The following is a 14,372-nucleotide window of genomic DNA, read 5'->3' as shown; positions in this document are numbered from 1 at the left end:
TGAAAAAAGTGAAACAAAAGTGGGATTTAATGCTATTAATACAGATAATGGAAAAACACAAATTTCAGCTGGATTTAAATATAGTCTATATCTATGTTAGTATCTGTTGAGATCTATAATATAAACCAAACTGGAAAAACTGCCAGGTTTTTAAATATGCCTTAAGCCACTCTCTGGACTGCATTAAGATTCCTTTATTTTCAAGAAATCAGCTTGGAAGTCCTTTGTTTCCTCAGGGACTTGAAACAAAGCTGATAGTGGCATGGCCTCCCCAGGAGCAAAGGGCCTCTATGCTCAATGTGACTCTTTGGACAAAAGTTGGTAGGGAATCAGTTTTATGCTGTCTCCTGTTTTATTCTCTGGGCTTGTCCAGTAGCCTGGAAGTTTGCTGGGTATGTCCACTCTTTGGTCTCTGTCAGTGGGATTCCCTGGGTCCAGTACTCGTCTTGTGTCATGTTTTTGGCAGTCCTTCTTTTTATATCAGCTGTGCTACCTCTTGATGGGTTAGTAAAGATTGGGAGGAGGGTAAAATTCCTAGTATTAGACTTGTCTGTGTATTTCATTTTTGGAATCTGTTGTTGAACTTCCAGTAGGGAAGACAGAAGCACTGTACATGATGGTATGGAGTGCTGTAACTGTTCTGAGTTTGAGTGTGGTATTTGTTTTTAATCTGAACTGTTTGTACTGAGATCATTTTTTAAATGGATATCAAACTGATAAAATAAATCTGGGATTTTTTGGTGTTCTTGTTTGTTTTTGAAGGACAAAATTTAACTTTGCTAATCATTTTGCTGAAAACTAAGATTGTTCCCTTTATAAGACAGAGATTGAATTTAATTCTTTAGAACATACTTAAAAAAATTGCTGCACACTACAAGCTGAACTAACTGTGGTAGTGAATTAATTTGATCTAAAAATCCTTGCAAGCAGAGTGAAAATAGTAGATTATTAGCTGTGTTAAATACAACATCACTGATTACAGCGTAATTAGCTTTTGAAACTGTGGTTTGTTGGGTCTCCCCCCACGCCTCACCCCTTCTGCTGGGAAGGAGAAAGCCAGAGGTAAATGTCACCCCTGTAAGGGTGCTTCAGATGTATTGTTCCTACCTGGAATTTTGCTTTTTCACTTTTTTTTCTTGGCTCAGAGAGCCATTTTAATGTATACATAGACATAGCTCAGTGCCTTTTTAAAGAAAAGTTTTAATGAACTGTTTTGTCTCAGATGAACTGGATGGGAGATATATGCTGCGCTTTCCCATGTAAATTGTGTGCCTTCTGTCGTTAGCATTTGTGAAGATGAAAAAAACTCTGGTTTTATTTAAACCAATACTTAAATGTAAACTTTTCTGCTAATTTGAAATCTTATCCAGTCTTATTTCTTGGAGATACAGCTTTCTTCTCTGTTGTGACAGAGCATGAGGTATAAGCTGCTGATATAAAGCTGTCTTTGGGAGGAAGACAATCATACTGCGCTGAGACACTGTATTAAAAACGTGTCATGTTGGGCTAACGGTTTCAAATACAACATTAGGTGGCAGCAGGAGACTCTTCACACCTTGTGGGTGCTTGTTAAATTTACTTTTAGGCAGTTTTCCAAACGAGACACAGATTTGAAGAAATTTTATTTTAATAAAGAACATTAATGTCACATCACTATGAAGGGAAGCAATGGGAATGTTTTTTTTCCTGAATGTCCCAGCTTTGGTCATAGTTAATAATGGTATTGATCAGAATCGTTGAAATGGGTGCAAATATTGTTGTGCAATGCCACTATTGATATGCTTGGTTTAAAATTAACCTTTCGTATTTGCCAGGTAAATGAAGGTGCAGGCTTTGTTCGGGACTTGGCAACAGGAGCGAAAGCTAACTAAGAAGAAAATGTACTTCCTCCTCTGCCTCCCCTGCTTCTTACCATCCTTTTTTTCCCTTAGAAAGCAGAGGAGATGAGTACTATTAGTATTCTTCTTTTGTAGTGTAACTATTGGGTAGTATTGGATGAGATATCAGCAGGAGAAGTTTGAGTTTCTGCTCAAGAAATACCTGTTTGCTCTTTGTCTTATTATTTTAGGTTTTTTGTGTGTGTTTTTTTGTGTGTGTTTTTTTTTTTTTTTTAACTTTTGAACCTGGAAGAAAGCAAGTCCAAAGTTGGAGCAAGGTTAAAGAGGATGCTTACAGAAGAGGCTGGAGTAGAATGTTTCCTCCTGAGAAAGTCACTGGTGACTTGCGTGTTCATGGTCTCATGTTACTTTGAACTTTGAGCTAAGGTAGTGACTGACGTTAAATCGCTTGCATCTTGCTGGAAGATTATGACCTTGCCTTTCCTGAGTGGGTCTTCTCACAGTTCTTTGTGCTTTGTCTAGTTTTTGAAGTAGTAGTATTGTTGATATAGTGGCAATATGCATCCAGACTTTTTTTTTCCCTTTCTTGCCTCCATATTGCCTCTCTGGGCCTGAACCCTGTTTGTTATGATTTCACTGATTTGACATTGCTGCTAATATCACTATGTGATATACTTATCCAAACTACCAATGGGCTTTCCTACCAAATCTCCTCTTAGGACTTGTATTTTAATATGCTCTATCACCAACACAACACTTGGAGGTGAGAAAGGACTATGTGGAAAAATGGGTAGTGAGGGACAGAGGATGGATTGCTGCAAATGAGTATGTACAAGTTATTCTTTTTCCCCACGTTTTTCCTCTTCTGGTCTGTAGGGGCCTTTCCAAATCGGAACCATCTTTTTATCACATCCAGGATGTTGACTTTTACTGTTTATTGTGTGCCTTCAGGGGGTTTGACTGGCTTGGAATTACTCATGATCCTATGAGATCCTTGCCCTAAATAGATTTTTAGTTCTTATACTTACCAAATCTTTGGTATGTATTTTTGATGATCAACACATTTGTTTTGAGTTTCTGAGTATGTGAAAGGGCATGGAGTCCAGGATGTGGTTTATGACTTTGGTGGAAGATAAGAGTAAATGTAGGCAAGGAATATTATATTTATTGTTACTCAGAAGCATAATGACTAAAATGAATCCATCTTTTTTGTGTTTGTGTTCTTCAGAAACTGCATTCAGATTTCATCATCGAGGGATGAAAAACATGGGAGTTTTTTTGTTTGTTTGTTTTTAACATCAGGTTGACTGACATGATGTAAAATCGCATTTAAGAACAGGACTATTTTGGATAACATAGGTATTTTGTGAGCAGAGGTAAAATGTAGGGTATATATCAAACCTTTAATTGTTTAAATGGCAACTGGTTTAGCTCCAGCACATTTTTCTTGATGTTTACCTTGTTCAAGTACCTTACTGTTATGAATAGAAGCTTTCAGGCAGTTATCAGCTTTGTACATGCAGCTTTGCGGGCTCTTAATATGCATAAACTTTTTAAATTTTCCCTGAGATAAGGCTGGCCTATTTGACTGCATATTTTTGTTCATGGGATAGATGTTTTCTATTGGATAGGCATTGTCCATACTCGTTGTTTTGGACATACTAAAGCAATAATTCTGAGATTGCAAAATTGACATCTTGAGGAAAAGGTTTACTTGCTTAATAGTTCTTTCATCCTGGCTTTAGGGAACAAAACAAGTATGTTTGTCTTGATGTGTAGGTTATTTAGTGACCAGAAGGATGAGGAAGCTCAGTAGAAGTGAAGTCTTTTTTGGAGGTTTGAGGTAGAACTGTGGAGATCAGTTGTATAGTTCTCCCAGTATAGCCAATTTGGCTTTTCCAGGAGAAATGCTGGTTGTGGTCTTGGACTTGATTTCTTTTTTTCTGTTACAGTTCATTGGAATACTTTTCCTCACATTTTCTTACAAGCCTTTGAAATATTTTGTATCTGCCACTGGGAGAAATGACTTTAAATTAGATTCATAATCTAGATAATGATTTTTCAGGAAAGAGGAGCTCGACTCTGTTTATTCCAAGCTATTTTCTGCATACTGTCGCTGGGTAGTTGCTCACCCAAAGAGTGCACCATCTCTTTTATATCTTGGATCACTTCTCCCATTTTATGTTAGATGAAAGGTTCGTTGCAGAGAGAGGTTTCGTGTGTTTAAATTGGCTTTTTGTTTCTGTTTAGAAGTGATGTAGTGCTATTCTATACTTAAAATTAATGCTCTTGTGTTGACTTCTCATTAGTTTGGTTCTCTAAGGGGAAAAAAAAAAAATCACTCTTGAGTGTGCTGTAAAGTGTTCTCCCTTTTCTCCATCAGCTAAATGTAGAAACATTTTACCGAAGAACTTGAACTATTGGTTTAGTTTACATATGTTTTTCGAAGGTAAATATAACTGGCAAAATGTAAAATTTGTGAGGATGTATTTGAATACTCTGAATGCTGACCTTTGAAACCATTCCTCTAAGCTTATACTTAATTCCACATGCTGAAGAAAGAAAACGTTATGCCACCCAGTAGGTTGCTATAAAGATTGTTTATGCAGCTCAGCATAGGGCTTAAAATAGGTTGAATTGAAGAATTTTGAAAAATGTACTATGTGACATAGGAGACCAAATCATGCTAAAGTGCAAGGAAAGACTATACATCAGTTCAAAGGCTACATTATTCAAAAAAATACAACCATAAAAAAGGTAATAAGATTACATTCTCACACTTCATGGCTAGTAAGGTGCATTAAGCTGCTCAGATATTCATAACTTACTGTGACATTTGGGAAGATTACATTTTGCTGTGCACAGCCATTACTGCAGCTCAGATAATAACTAGCCAATGCATGGACTTGGATTATGATCCCTGTCATTGGAAACAAATTTGTGTTTTGAAGGTTGATCAGTTCCAAATCACCATTAGAAAGGGTTAATGTGAAATACTTGGGGGGGGAGGGTGTGTGTGTGTGCTTGTGTGTATCTAATGGGTATGCATACATATAGTACATCACCTGCACCGTGCCTTTGGTATATTGCTTTCTCTGTCAGTTTTTTTGTCCTCGCTTCCCTTAAAGGAAAGAAGTGTTAAAATGGTAATTATTTCTACCGTAGCATATTATTCCTAGGATGTACTTGCTGAAATGCTTATGTTTGCAGATGAGATTGGAAACCTAATTTGACAGCTTCCTGGATGGGTGGTTACTGACAATAGTGTATCTAGCCAAAAATGAAAGATTGGTAGTGTAGACTATAGGGTGAAGGTAAGGTCATCTCTAGTTGCCCTATATGGTTTTGGTGTGATAATTGATAGTTGGCCGATAGTTAAAACCAAATGCATTAAGAGTTGAATTTCTTGTTAAGAATTAGCAGGTGTTTTGTGGCTGGAATTTAACCTTCAGCTCTTCTGCCTGTACATGGAATGCAGCATTTTCTTTCTTTCTTACCTAGATGGTGAGAAAGAGAGCAGTTTCTTGAGGAATACCTCAGTTTTGTAGAGGAGGATAAATTTAGTGTAAAATAAAGTATAATATTGGTTATGTATTTTAAGTTATAAAATATTTTGTTTATTTTTTTTATTAAGGGAGGTGTACTTTTTTCTTTGCATTTGTTTTGTTATAATTCTGTGTTAATCCATTTTGCTCAGTGTTCTCCCTTGAATTCTACCGTACAGAGCTTTCTCGATGTCGGCCTTTGCTTCATCTTATGGAAGGGGAAAACTGAGACTTGGAGGATGATAATGACTTGATAGATTTGTTTCAGTTGACAGTGTGAGTTGATATAGAGAAGCTGGGAATATAATTCAAGTCTTCCCATTCAGTTCCTGCAGTTTCCCTAGATATTAAGAAAGCATCTGATAGTAAATTGCATAATTATTTTTCATGACCAAGAGGGGAGAAAATGGAAAAGTGTAAATTACTGTTTAGAAATTGTTGCCATGAGACATTGTCTATTCTTTCATAAAAGCAGTAACTTTCTCTGCTTCTTGTGGTGTTTGACATTACTGATTTATGCCCAGAAGACCAAAGATTGCTTCTTCAAAGTGACAAGATTTAGACACTTGAGGAAAATGTATGGTAATTTCAGTAGTTAATGAAGAGCGTATATTCTGTTCCGTTGGGTAAGTTTATCTCCAGATCCTGGCTAGCTGAGAGCATCTGTGGGAGCCAATATGGACACAAGTTAGTATATGCAATTTGGGGCAGTTTTGACATGGTATGACTTCAGCAAGTGACAGTACTGAAGCTGTTAATAGTCAAAGCCTGTGAAAGGAGCACCATGCAGGACAGAAATAATAGCTTTTTATTAGACAAACTTGTAGAAGTGAGAACGAGCTGAAACGCTTTTGATCGTGAGTCTGTTTTGATCATTTTAGTCAATGCTGTCTGAATTCCTAGTTGTATGCTGGTGTATAATGGGTCTTTTGGCAAGCATTAAGTTTAATACAGTTCTAAAGTCCAGGAAAAGTTTAAGAAGTGGAGGGGGAAACTGGGGTAGAGGAGTTAGGTTAGTACAATCCATCTTTCCTTAACTTGGGTTTTTATTGTGTTGAGTACACAAATGAGAATGAAGTAAGTTATTTCCTTTCCCCCTCCACCTCTTTGGCGTGTGCATGTGTGGTTACTCAGCGTATGTTCAAACAAAGCCTGCATCTAGGAGACCTGAAATATTGCAGGATTTAAGTGCCCTGGTCAAAGCATAGTCAAAGCCTTCCAACAGTGCTACTGTTTCACATTTCATGCAAGTATGGTAAGCTTCTGCTTCCTTTTAGTACTTTTGGCTACTAATGAAGCTGAAAGGTAATACCTACCCAACTTCGTTTAGTATCTCAGGAGTTACTCTGAAGTGTTTGTAAGCAGTAATATTTCTGGTGTGCATCAGCTCCTTTTGGCTAGAGTTGCCCTCTTATTTGAGGAGCATTAAGCATGTGTGAAGGAAAGCTTTTGAGGGCTGCCCCAGGCCATTGAAGATATCTTAGCTGACTTGGCTCTCACCTGTTATAGAACACTCACTTGGTCTCTTCACCTTCCAGCTGTGCGAGGCAGCTCAGGACATCTGTCTCTTAAACTACCCAAATGTTCTTCTGCAGCAATTTTCTGATACTAGGTGACACCTTAGGAGCACCTTTGTTGAAGTTATCCAACAGAACTTGAAACAGAGGAAGAATAAGACTTGATATATTGATATCGGCATCATTATGTTTTTTTGTGTTTTTTTGTTTTGCTTTGGTTTTTTTTAGCTTATGTCTTTGATAACTTTCTTCTTACAGATTGAATAGCTTAAAACATGGAATGGTACTCTGACACAATTGTCTAAAGGTGTTTTGTTTTTTTTTTTTTTTAATCTTTTGTCTGAAAGCTTGTTGGGGGCCCCTTTGACTTGGAAATGAACTTTATCATCCAAGAAGGAGAGGGCATCACCTGCATGGTAGAATTACTGGACAAATGTGACATCACTCTCCAGGCTGAGGTGTGGAGCATGTTTACAGCAATCTTGAAGAAAAGTATACGCAACCTACAAGCGTGCACAGAAGTGGGGCTCGTTGAACAAGTGCTCAAGAGGATTGACAGAGCTGACAACATGATTGCAGGTACAGTTTCACCCAGTGTATGACTCAGACTGTGTTCCTTTTATGTAAAATCTCAAGGAAACATTTATTAATTAGGTGATAGAAATTTAATGTTGCATTTTATTAAGAAATTATATTGCTGTTCTTTTCCTTTTCAGATCTCTTAGTGGATATGCTGGGTGTGTTGGCTAGCTATAACTTGACAGTTCGAGAGCTAAAGTTATTCTTCAGCAAGCTTCAAGGAGAAAAAGGGAGATGGGTAAAAGAAAACACAAAACTGAAAACGTTTTTGTAGTATTGCTTATATTTTTCCTAATGTTCACAAGTAAAAAGACTGTTTGATAACCATTATAATAGATTTCAAATGTACTGAGAAATACAGGATGCTTTCTGGTATTACATCAATGAATCTTTTTACTTAGAAGCAGTTAAAATACGGAGAGTAGAATAATGATAAAATTAAATTTCCTTTTGGATCTGTAGACTGGATTGGTCTTTTTGAACACCTGAAAATAATATAGTGACTCTAAGCAAGTGTTTTTACGCACATGTGTTTGTTTTTGTAATTCCAGTTACATGAAATTGAAGGAAAAAGGATTAATTTTTTTTTAAATAATAAAAAGACAAAAGAGAAATAAATAAAAAATGTCTATATAGGCAGTTCAGTATGGTAATTTATTTTCACATTGTTGTTCTTTACCTGAAGATTGAAAAAAAATTATCTAGTTAGGGATGTGAGAATTTGTGGCAGAAATTGAAGTGAAGGAAATAAGCTCCAGCTGAAAAATTGTATCATGGGTTTTCTCCTGTTCCTGTGTGAACTGGAAAGGGAGAAGAGTCTCCTTTTACTGTTGAGACCCTTCTTCCCTAAAGTAGAAGTGTGCATGTTGTAGAGGCCACTAGATAAAGTTTTCTTTAACACCAAATTGTTGTTTTGTTGGAATTGGGGGCTATTTTAACAGTTTATAGTTTAAAAAAAAAAAAAAATCTACTGGAAAGTTATGAAGTGGTAAAAGAAGATGCACAAAATTGTTTGGTCACTGTGACCAGTATTTGCTGTACCTGTGGTGTTTGGGGCTTTTATACTTGATTTGGAGTTCATGGTTACTGAGCATTATAATAAAATCAATGCAGAATTAGGGGGGTGGTGGGAAGTGTTAAGTGTTCACACTAGCTGGACACTCAGTTTAGGTGCTCCAAACTGCCCTTGAGACTTTCTCCATGGACTTATATGAAGGGTTGTATGTAACCAAAGACACTTTAATCTGGTATATGACTGTAGTCCTGATGAAAATAGTCCTGTCTGCTGATCCTCCCTCTCTACTTTGCTAGATACTCCTCATCTCCCTTGTGCTGGTGCAGGTTTCACATAGCCACAATCCAAAACTGCTGTAACTGAGAAAATTGGTTTGCATTTGTTTTTCCTAAATGAGTTTTCAGCTTGGTCAGTTAATTTTCTTTAGCTCACTGCAAATCCACACAAACAGTAGCGCTGATGGGAATGAACAGATAGAGGGAGGAACCAGCATTCAGGGTCAGTTTAGTTTATGCTGAATGGAAGTGGCTCTGGCCTTTAAGTCCTTAATTTAGTTATCTGATTAATTGTATTTCAGCACACCTGCTGCGTGTTGTGTGAAGGTAGCCATGATGCTGTTAATGTTCTTTATCGGAAGTGCTAGGTGTCTTGGCAGAGTATTACTCAACCATGTGCAATGCTTTAAAATGTGTCAAAATTCATTTTTTGTGTGTATAGTCTTTTCTTTCTTATAGGCGTGTTTTATTTATTTACAAGTGCAATAATTCTTTCTGTCAGCCACCACATGCTGGGAAGTTACTGTCTGTATTAAAACACATGCCTCAGAAGTATGGACCTGATGCCTTCTTCAACTTTCCAGGGAAAAGTGCTGCAGTATGTAGATATTTTAAGTCTCTTGTTCGTTTGTTGTTCTATTACTGCCTTTAGATATTTTCATTTGTGGTGTTCTTTTGTCTCATCCGTTATAGTCATAGAATTAAAGTTTTAACCAATTTTTTTTCTCTTCCTGACACCTACATTATGCCCAAATAAATCATGCTTACAATAAATGTGCATTGTCACTATGGAAGAACAAATACTATTACATAAAGAATGGATCTAAATGAGGCTTTTTTGGTTTTTTGTTTGTGTGGGTTTTTTTGGTTGTGTGGTTTTGTTTGTTTTCCCCACACACACTGGTTCAGTTAAATCTTGTTGCAAGGAGAATCTGCCTGCTTTTCACTCCCATGTTTCTGTGGGAATACTGCTTGTGTTAGTATCCAGCATGTGCAAGAGTGGCTTTGTGGTGAGTTGACCTTAGCTGGACACCAGGTGCCCACCAAGCCGTTCTGTTGCTCCCTCTCTTCAGCTGGACAGGGGAGAGAAAATATAATGGAAAACTTGTGGGTTGAGATAAGGACACGGAGGTCACTCACCAATTACCATTATGAGCGAAACGGACTCAACTTCGGGAAATTAATTTAATTTATTACTAAAGAAATCAGAATAGGAAATGAGAAATAAAAGCAAATCTTAAAACATCTTGCCCCCACCCCTCCCTTCTTCCTGGGCTCAACCTCACTCCTGATTTCTCTGCCTCCTTCCTCTGAGTGGCACAGGGGGACAGGGAATGGGGATTGCGGTCAGTTCATCACACATTGTCTTTGCTGCTCCTTCTTCCTCACACTCTTCCCCTGCTCCAGTGTGGGGTTTCACCCTTCAGAGACAAACTTCCATGAACTTCTCCAATGTAGATCCTTCCCACAGACTTCAGTTCTTCACGAACACACACAACCAGTGTGGGTTCTTTCCATGGAGTGCAGTCCTTCAGGAACAGACTGCTCCAGCCTGAGTCCCCCACAGGATCACAGATCCTGCCAGGAGCCTGCTCCAGCACAGGCTTCCCACAGGGTCACAGCCTCCTTCGGGTGCATCCTCCTGCTCCAGCATGGGGTCCTCCATGGGCTGCAGGATGACAGCCTGCCTCACCATGTTCTTCACCTCTGCTCTGGTGCCTGGAGCAGCTCCTTCCCTTCCTCCTCCACTGACCTTGGTGTCTACAGAGTTGTTTCTTTGATGTACTCTCACTCTTCTCTTCAGCTGCGGTTGCGCAGCAGTTTTTTTTCTCCTTTCTTAAATATGTTCTCACAGAGGCACTACCACCATCTCTGACTTGTTCAGCTTTGGCCAGTGGCGAGTCCGTCTTGGAGCTTGCACTGTCAGACGTGGGAGAAGCTACTGGCATCTTCTCACAGCAGCTGCCCTGCAAAGCCTTGCCATGCGAACACAATGCAGCCTTAAACCTAGAAACCTTCACTAGAGAAACCACAGAAAGTGCTGAACTAGAAATGATGGCTTGCACTGTTTGTTGGTTCTTTTAATGATCAGATGATGTGAATGATGTATATTGCTTATAAGACTTCTTTGAGAAAATGTAGATCCTAGACATGAATGGGTTAAATAGCAATAATGAAAGAGGATTAAGTTTAACAATGACTATTTTTTTTTTGTAATTGTTCAGGTGACTGATTTATTTTTTATTGCTGTAGTGTGAGTTGAAAAAGAATTTGAAACTAAATAAGTAGTTGGAAAGCACTGTGCAGAATCTTCTGTAGGAATTTAAGTATATCAACACTTTTGCTCCTAAAATCATAGGATGTAATAGTATGTTCAAAATTTTATGCTTAATCCAGAATAGGATTTGTATAAGATTTATCAGATGTCTCTTCCCAGTTTTCTTCATGTAAACCCATTACCTTTCTGCCTCAGTGGCTTGAGATTAAATTTCACCAACTTGATAATGTAATGAATTTTTTTGGAATGAAAACTTCAGACTAAAAACCACAGACTACTGGAAAAATACTTCTGCAGTTACATGTTGATGACATATAACTTCACCTATTCATATATATTTTTAAATTAAGAAGTCGTAGAAATTAAGTATTTAACTACTCCAAGACCCCTTGAGAGTTAATTCAAGTGATAGTGGTACCAGTTCCAAAAAGTTGGGCTTGAAGACGTGCAGACTGCTTAGTTAGCTGGTATAGGGAAGGATTTACAGCATTTGGTTTGGGCAGGGATAGCTGAATAGAGCGTGGGAGCATGATAAGGAGTCTGGCGACACTCAAATTTTTTGATGTTTTTTGTTCGTTGGTATTGATTATCTGGGCACACCTTTGATCAAAGGTTTTGGCAGTCTTAGTTGAAGTGAGTATTGCAAATCTGTGCAGCAAAACAGTGGAAAGTTCATAGTAATGCTAAAAAAAAACTCAACTGAGCATAAAAAACCCCACACAATAAAACCCAGCTGTTTGGCACAGAGGGCCCTGCCACACAGTTTATAACCTAAGACCACCTGAGCTAACGTAAACACAGTGCTTGATACGAAGATTTTGGCTGGTGGGGCTTGTATTACGTTTCTTTTTAGGAATTTTATAAGTCTATCATATTCTAACTGGAAGGCTACATAGACATGAGTTTCAAAAGAGAAGAAGAATCTGTTAAGTGAAATGTATATGATTCTCTATTTGTGGCCAACTTCCTTTCATAATAAATTATTTTTCTGAATACCAACACTATGTGAAAATAAGCTTATAAATCCAATTATTCTGTCAGGTTACCACAAAACCAAATCAACTTGAATTTGCATTCTGAAGAATTTTTATGCTGTAAGGCTTCCACTAAAGCATTTAATTTTTGAAGTGTAGGTTACTATTAATAATCTTCTCTGAGATAAAAAGACTAGTTTTTAAATATTTAGATTAATTAAATATTTTAACAATGGGGTACAAACCCACAGAAGTTGCGCCAGATTTTTTTTAGTATAGAGAAACTGTACGCATTTGTAGTGTGTATCTGTATATCAGTATATATTTGTAGTGTATATCTTAAGCTGTGTGCTGTTGTTGTTGTGAGTTTGATCTTTCTACATGAATAATTGTTTGCTTTCTTTAGGCTATTGCCTTACCTCCTATAGCCAAGTGGCCGTACCAGAACGGATTTACCTTCCACACTTGGCTAAGAATGGATCCTGTAAATAATATCAACGTGGATAAGGATAAGCCTTACTTATATTGGTGAGTATTATGTAAAACTGTAGTTCTGATGTTCAGTTTCTATTGACTGTGCAATGATTTCTGCTTCCATCTGTATACGTGCTGATTTTCTTCTAATTTGTTAGTTTTCGAACAAACAAAGGACTTGGTTATTCTGCTCACTTTGTTGGAGGCTGCTTGGTTGTAACGTCCATAAAATCAAAGGGAAAAGGTTTCCAGCATTGTGTAAAATTTGATTTCAAGCCACAAAAGGTGAGTAAAAATAATAAAATCTTTCAAACAGATTTCAAGAATTTAAAAATGCAGCTTAGGGGAGTGTGTTGCAGCTATTGATTAGACTTGTCTTTCTATGTAACAACAGTTCCACTGGAATGAGCAAAACAAATTTGTGCTCTGAATTCTTATATCTTTTTAATTTTACTTACGAAATGTATAAGAAAGAGCTAGAAAACGCAGTTTACCAGGAGTTCTATGAATTTGAGACTTGTGTGAGTTCTTTGGGAACTCTTAGTACTTATATACAGGCTTGTGATTTTTTTTTTTTTCCTTCTCTGTTTATATACTGGGTTTTCTCACACCTCCAGACGTTCTCTTGTCGTTTTGCTAAAGCCTCCCTTTATGTCATTACTTACTCAATGTGGACAAATGCAATGTTATTTTAAGAAAGCATGATTACTAACTCACATTTCCTTTTCCTAATCAAGCTACGACCATTGATAGGAGTTTGGTCGTCTTGCATGTGGGAGGAAAAATAGATTCATTCTTCAAGCAATGTTATGCTGTATGTTCATTCAGGTTGTCCAGAAAATAGTCTCCTTGCATTTGATGCTTTATTCTAGGTATCTTTTTAAGTATAAGAATTAAAATATGAATTGATTTTTTTTTTTTTATTATTATTATTGATGTTCAAGGCTTGCTTGCCTGGTAAGTAGTATTATACTATGTTGAAAATGTTTCCTTTTTCAGTTAGATATTCTGCTAATGTTTCTGGAGCAACTGGTGTAGATGTTTTGTGGGAGAACAGACCCTCCTCAGGAATTTCTTATCAGTAATCCTGTGCTGTAAATACGGATTCTGTTTGTGATAATTTGACATGCACAGCCTTTGAAAGTCTGTAGTCTGCAGCCGTCCTTGCTCTTTGGAATGACGTTTGCAGTAGTCCATCATGCTAAGAGTAACCCACCTTAAAACTTATTTGCACAGTGGTTTCAGTTTAAATTTTGTTCAGCATTGCCATGAAGATTTTTTTGAGTTCTACGCCATAGATACCTCTTAAGCTTCTGTGTCTACTTTTTGTGGAAAAAAGCGGGCGTATTATCCTTTGACATACCTATGCAAGAAAAATCACTGGTGACTTAATCTTTTTGACTTAAAATAAATCTTTCAGTCTTAATTTAATATTCACATAAATAGTTACATTTGTTCTACTGTGCCCTACTTCAATGCTTAAACTACTTCAAGCATCTGTAGAATTATATTGATTGTTTTCTTCCCATTTAGTGGTATATGGTTACTATAGTGCACATCTATAACCGCTGGAAGAACAGTGAACTTCGATGTTACGTGAATGGGGAACTGGCATCTTATGGAGAAGTCACATGGTTTGTCAACACCAGTGATGTAAGTAATCCCTGTCTACTATAGTATAGCTATAGTCGATCATCTTGATGGATTAAGTAGATATCTTTGCCATTTTCTTAGTAAACCTCCCCCATTTAATGCATTTTAGAAAATGTTGAAATAAAATCATGAACGTTTTGGTAGATTCTACGTTTATGTATCTCAGTGCTCAAAATTTGTTTCTGCAGAGACTCTCGGATGCTTGTTTATGTAAAAATAGTATT

General features: G+C 37.2%; 1 protein-coding gene across 5 annotated transcripts in view; it reads left to right on the top strand.

The window, feature by feature from the left end:
- LRBA (LPS responsive beige-like anchor protein) overlaps positions 1-14,372 on the top strand; it is a 422,962-nt gene that overhangs the window by 37,160 nt on the left and 371,430 nt on the right. For all 5 annotated transcript variants that reach the window (XM_086612273.1, XM_086612271.1, XM_086612272.1 and 2 more), the window contains exons 2-7: positions 7,248-7,479; positions 7,617-7,717; positions 9,272-9,367; positions 12,428-12,549; positions 12,654-12,780; positions 14,029-14,148. In XM_086612273.1, the coding sequence (XP_086468399.1) occupies positions 7,248-7,479; positions 7,617-7,717; positions 9,272-9,367; positions 12,428-12,549; positions 12,654-12,780; positions 14,029-14,148 (798 nt within the window). The remainder of the gene's footprint in view (positions 1-7,247; positions 7,480-7,616; positions 7,718-9,271; positions 9,368-12,427; positions 12,550-12,653; positions 12,781-14,028; positions 14,149-14,372) is intronic.

Source organism: Tauraco erythrolophus, chromosome 5, assembly GCF_009769465.1.
Source record: "Tauraco erythrolophus isolate bTauEry1 chromosome 5, bTauEry1.pri, whole genome shotgun sequence".
In the NCBI taxonomy this organism is placed as follows: Eukaryota; Metazoa; Chordata; class Aves; order Musophagiformes; family Musophagidae; genus Tauraco; species Tauraco erythrolophus.
The sequence above is the reverse complement of the archived record's forward strand: the minus strand, read 5'-3'. Positions and strand labels throughout refer to the sequence as shown.